General features: G+C 40.6%; 1 protein-coding gene across 1 annotated transcript in view; it reads right to left on the bottom strand.

Annotated features, from left to right (window-relative positions):
* Nucleotides 1-522: 522 nt before the first annotated feature.
* The window catches only part of LRFN2 (leucine rich repeat and fibronectin type III domain containing 2), a 161,004-nt gene continuing 155,526 nt past the window's right edge, over nucleotides 523-6,000 (bottom strand). The window contains exon 3 of the mRNA XM_086745081.1: nucleotides 523-1,788. Coding sequence (XP_086601207.1) covers nucleotides 870-1,788 — 919 coding nt within the window. The 3' untranslated portion in view covers nucleotides 523-869. The remainder of the gene's footprint in view (nucleotides 1,789-6,000) is intronic.

Genomic DNA, 6,000 nt, shown 5'->3' with positions numbered 1-6,000 from the left:
GATTTAATTCTTCCTGGGACATAAAGAGGTGGTATTGGAGGTGGGTTATACAGTACATCAGAAATTTGACCTTTGTACATATCTTCCTTTTCATCTGGGGGATTTGATGAGACTGAAAACAGAAAAAAAATGCATGGAAACATACTTTCTGCTGTGGAAAAAAACAAACTCAAAAGCAGTAAGAAGGCAAAACAGAACAGAAATCATTAAATTCCTATCAAAAGCCCACTCAACAACAAGTACCGTTTTCCCAGATATCACAGTTAACACCGTGAGATTACACTGAACAATTTGCTCTGATCTGTCCCTGTGGATGCCCTGTCTGCACTTTTGAGAAAGTCATTTGCAAGGAGATCCAGATATATCCTAGCACCAGTCTTATATCCACAGAAATGTATTTCTGTGGTTAAAAGAAAAGAAAGAGGTGCCCTTTGCAAAAAAAAAACAAACAAAACCCACACAACCAATAAACAACACCCCTGCACAAAAAATAAATAATAAAAAAAAGATAAACTTGTAAAATAAAATTTGTGCTGTTAAACCCCTTTTCATCCTCTCTGTTTAATCTTCTGTGATGGTTCCACCAAGAGTCTGAGTAACTTTTGGAAAGCAATGCTAAGTACAACTAGGAAATTCCTTGAAACATTCACACATGGTTTAGTTTGGGCCAGACAAGAATGGTGCCAAATGTGCCTATTCACATTTCACGACCCTCTTTCTTTTTTAGTATCCCTGTTACTTATTTGTTTACCTATCTTTTTGGCCAGTACAACTGAAAGCTTTTTCTCCCCTCTTTTTCCAAATGCAAGGCCCTGCAGCAAACCTTTATAACACATGTGGGGAGAAGAGAATGGGGGAGACACTGGTATTTACACTGTGCTTTCCATTACCCACTCTGAGCTCCCAAAAGTCCCTTTTGCCCCTGTTAGGTCATTATCATCGTACTGCAAAAGCATGCCATTCACCGAGAGGCTCCTCTTTGTCCAAATGTTTGTTATCTTTTTAGGGTAGGTGCAACACTGAGATGTGGCGAAGTCCCCCATGTCAAAAGAATGGCTACGTTTAGTTTTGCCCTCCAGAGGCAACGTGAGGAGGCTGCGAAATTTGGACTCTGGCTGGCCCAGCAGTGGCTCTTTGTCCGAGTGGCGGGCCACTGTGGAAGTTCTGGAGTCTGACATCTCCTCCTTTTTCTGACATTTCAGTTCCAGGGAGGCAAAAGCTCCCATTAGCCGGTCAATATTGTGTTTTGACCTGGAAGGAGGCCTCCACTTACTGGACAATGTGCCCTGTTCACTTTGGAGGCTGTAGTCATCACAGTCGCGGCTATTTGCAGAGCTGGAGGAAGAGGAGATGCTGCTCCGTGCAGACTGACAGTTGAACTCCATAAGTTCATTTCTCACCACCACTTTGGGGTTGACTTGGGGCAAGACTCCGTTCTGAACTGGTTGTGCTCCATTTGTCTGTGAGTAGACATTACTGACATTAGACATCTTCCCCTGGGAATTGTTGCAGACCTTATAGCGGACCATGAGTATTACAATGAATACCAAGAGAGTTGCCACAATGATGCCTCCAATGATCAGAATCATGGTCCCACCCAGGAATTGGCTGTGCATCGACTGGCACTGAGGGTAGTCTTCTTTGGTGAAGAACTGGGCGCATCCCACGATATTGGTGGCAGTAAGTGTTGTGGCCGTATCATCCCACATTGCCAGGACACAGAGGTCATAGCCTGTTCCAGAAACAAGGTTGTTTACAACAAAGGCTTTGTTTGTAGCTGGAATCATCCTTAAAAAAAAAAAAGAAAAAAAGAAGAAAATAAATCGGTTACTGTAGACACTAAAGGAAAAGAGAGGATAACAGACAGAAGAAGAGTGTGCTGTTTACTGTGCTGGGTACTGGCTGAGAGCAGTCAGAGCCATAAAATTTAAAAAAGCATTCAAGCTTCCCAGTTCCTGTGTGTCCAACATTCCAGCATTCAGTAACACACAAGTTTTGATGGCTATCTCTCAAATGTGCAATAAAGGAAATGAGAAAAAGCAGATCAAACTAGTCTGGGTTTTTTTTTTTTTTGTTCCTCACTTGCATCTATCCTAATCTTAAATATATTAAAACCTGAACAATACCTCAGCGTGAAAATACGTGCCTACAAATATCATTTCTCTCCGAGTGTGTGAATGACCCTTGCACTTGCTGAGTCTCAACTTGGCAGTTGTCACATCACTTCATGGGTGGCTGAACATTTACTGTGTAACATCAGCAGGTTGCTTGCCTTGTGAAGACAAGGAGCTACATTTAGTTTTCTCATTCCCTGAGAATGTAAGGCAGGAAGCCACTTCTCTCCTTTTCTCCACACCCCACATACTTTCCCCATCCTCCTACTCCCCACTGTGGAAAATATCTCCTAGAAATGCAGCTATCATCTTCTTTGCCAGAAATTTCTCCCTGCAACCACCTTCCTCAGTGTGAGTGAAAAAGAAATACTGGCACTGGCAGTATGGGTTGTGGAAGTGTGAGGAGAGGTAGGAAGATGCAGGGGTGGAAACAAGAAGATTTCTTTAAAATAAAAAAAAAAATTATACTCAAATACAAATCCATTTTCAAAAAAACAAATAGCTAGGCCCAAGCTGTGCTCCAAGTTTGGTCATTTATGGATATTATTCTTTGCTGCCACAAAACCTAAGCAGTCGTTTGAACTCATGAAATATTAAGCATCACTAGCATTCAAAATTAGCAGATATGAATGAACATGGTCTACCCCCACTTCAAACTGGTGAAAATTGCAGCACATTAGTGGAATACCATGGAGAACTCCAGATTGGGTATCTGTTGGGTAGCCAAGAATAAAACACAGGAGATACCCCATGCATGTTTCTCTTTAGTGCCACATAACAGACCTGAGTGAGAGAAAAAAGATGAAATTAAAAAGAGCTCATTCTGAGTTACAGCTGCAGATCTTCAGCACCAGCAACAAGGGAGTCTTACAGGCACTTACACCAGAGCGCAAGCTGTTGTGACTGCAATTGGGATGGTAAGGCCTGGCCAGAGGAAAAAGGCATACTCTTTGTGGGAGTGCCAGGCTTTCTCAGCCTCAAATTGTCATCACAGCCAGCATAAATGACAGCTCTGCAGAGGCCCTTCTGTGCAGTGAGTGGGAACAGCCCTGCACAGAGAAGCAGCAATGTCAAGGTACTGCAAAGATGAGCTGCTGATCATCTTTGCATTTATGCATTCATGCCACTTACACAACCCTTCAGTCTGGCCACAGGCGAGGATGTGGCTCCTTTTTAAAAAGCAAACAAACACACACAAAAAAATTCTGTAAGGAAAAGAAATATCGGTGACAGATACCTGGAATATAAACATCACCTGGTAGGTTTACTCAATATTATATTTGAGATTCTTGGCACGTTTATCACCCTAATTGAGATGTTCTGCACAGACATAGATGAGCTGTTCAGAATGAGATGAGGGGTCATAAAGCAGTCCTACTGGAATACTCCACAGTTGCTGAAATGGTTTCTAAGAGTCGAAATGATTGGTCTCGAGTTATTTCTCATAGTTCTCTTCTCCCTGTGGCTCTGAGAACAGCACACTGAGGCACCTGAGGTAATGCCTACACTGTTGAATTGTTCAAGGAATTTCATATGCACACACCAAGGATGATATATAGAATAACTTAATACTATTGATCTTCAAATATATGATCTTCAAACTCTTGAACAGTTTCACCAATTACTTAATATCTCCTTCTGTGTCATCTAGTGTTATACTCCGCTTTCCACCATCACTTCCATCCATGTGCTTAAAAAATTCTGCAGTGCGTAAGTCCTTCAGAAATTATTTTGCTGTGAAACTTCATTACAAACAAGTAGCACTGTTAGCAGAAAGAACAGTCAGCTCTATAAACTGGGTCTTGGACTTGGGTCATAACTCTCAAAAAACAGAGCTATAGTACCATCTGCTAGAGTGGTTCTTTTTCCTTTGCACTGATGAAATGCAGATAGACCTCCCTACTCTCTCCAAGCAAATATCAAAGGACTGAGTTTACACAGTATATAGCTTTGCATATATTTTAAGCATATAGAAATACAGTCTTTCAGCCTAACACTATGCCAATTTAGATAGAGTGAACACTGATCACTTCAATAATTTACAACTTGTTTTCTTCAAATACAATTACACACAAGCTTCCAAGGAAATGTAACCATCTGGATTATTTCAAGGACTGGCAGTTAGCGATAGTGCCATGAAATGTAAAGCCAGTCCATAAAGCCAGCAGTGAGGTCACAAGCAGTCCTAAAGCCTGGTCAGGTTAAATGTATTGAAACTTGCCATAAAAGCTCATCTTAGCCTTTATGAGAAACTGAGTCATTTCAAAACTCAATCCGTCCTGGAAGCTACAGCTGTGATAATATTGGGACTAATAATAGCTTTATAAAAGATCACAGTTGCAATCCCAACTACGGAAAAAGCAATCAACTCTCCATATACATCTAAAATGAAGAATTTTGGATGTTTCCATAAATAAACTTCAAATGTTCTTGTAAAATATTCCAATTAATGTTATTGTAAGAGAACAGCTGAACACAGGAGTAAGCACCAAGTTCAAGCATACTAGGAGTTAAGTAATTAATCTCAGACTCAGTTTTCTAGCTTGCAGGAAAGATGATCTTGTTTTCATTAAGTTGCCAAGTTGTAAGATTATTTTGGCACTCTCTCTGTGCTTTAGCCCACCCTTTACAAACATACTGCCAGTCAGCTATGATGGATGACATCTCTTAATATTCCCCACACCTAAAATCGATGAAGATATACTTTCTCTCCTGGATATTGATGACTCCTTAATTGTCCCCACCATCGGTAGCTGCAAGATGCCACTTCAATCTTTGCTTTGCTGCCTAACAGAATGAGTCTTTTCATGGCTGCTCTGTATGTCTAGTACCATTAATCACAGACCAGTGTGCCCTGCCATTGGGACTCAATAGCTAGGAGCTGCCACAAAACTAAAAGAGGTCTTTAAAACTACAGGTCCTGCAAGGGTTTGTTCAGTCAGCTCATCAGCTAAACACAGAAGGTTGGTTTCAGGTAGCAAGAATCTATAGCCTTGTTCACTGGAGATCAAAAAGAGATTTTGAAAGTTGTTAGCTTTTGAAACTCGGAACATCCTCATGCTCACTTGTCAGCCCTCAGATAGCAAACATACTGAATTGCAGCAGTATCTTGAGGCAAGGAGCCTGGTATTGTCCACCTACTCTCCATGGCAGTTTGATCTTGCAGAGATGCTTCTTATCACAGGAATGGAGATCTAAATTTGATACTAACCCTTCCTTAGGAGAAAAAAAAAAAAGACTAACACTTGAATAACTGCAGGAGGAGATCAACTAGCAAAACACATGCTTATTTTTAAACTAACGATATGTTATGATAGGTTTTAATGTGTACAGTTTAAGGACACACCACATTGGTGCCAGGATTTTGTTATCTGATTCTTAAGGTAGTTTCTGAATCCTATCTGAAGATCAAAATACCCCAAGGAAAACTATTCATATAAGAACATGATTCTGACCTCTCTGAAAATCTTGCCTCTGAGGAATGAAACGATCATAGAGGCCTTACAACTGACCTTCTTAATTTTCAAAAAAGCCCTCTTCTCTCCCCCTTTAGCACAATAACATAACTTACTGGAAAAGGAGGAGACTTATGGCCAGGATTGGGGCATGGTATAAGAGTCTGAAATAGGAGAGCAACAGACAGATGCTCCTATGAGAGTTCATGTACAATGAAGAGCTATGAAGCTGAGATGAAAGTTTGCAGGGCTTTTGCAAACAATACATTCCCTTCAATCCATGGAGATTTACATCTCTTTTTTGTGAAAACAACAAGATGAGATCATAAGACCCTTTATTAAAAAGGAAGCCTAGTGCTAGCACCCTTTTTTTGAAGTCAACCTTATTTTCTACTATCACTGTTAAAAAATCCTTGTTGTGTCCTTGTAGA

This window comes from Chlamydotis macqueenii, chromosome 3, assembly GCF_036417535.1.
Source record: "Chlamydotis macqueenii isolate bChlMac1 chromosome 3, bChlMac1.mat, whole genome shotgun sequence".
NCBI classification, from domain to species: Eukaryota; Metazoa; Chordata; class Aves; order Otidiformes; family Otididae; genus Chlamydotis; species Chlamydotis macqueenii.
The sequence above is the reverse complement of the archived record's forward strand: the minus strand, read 5'-3'. Positions and strand labels throughout refer to the sequence as shown.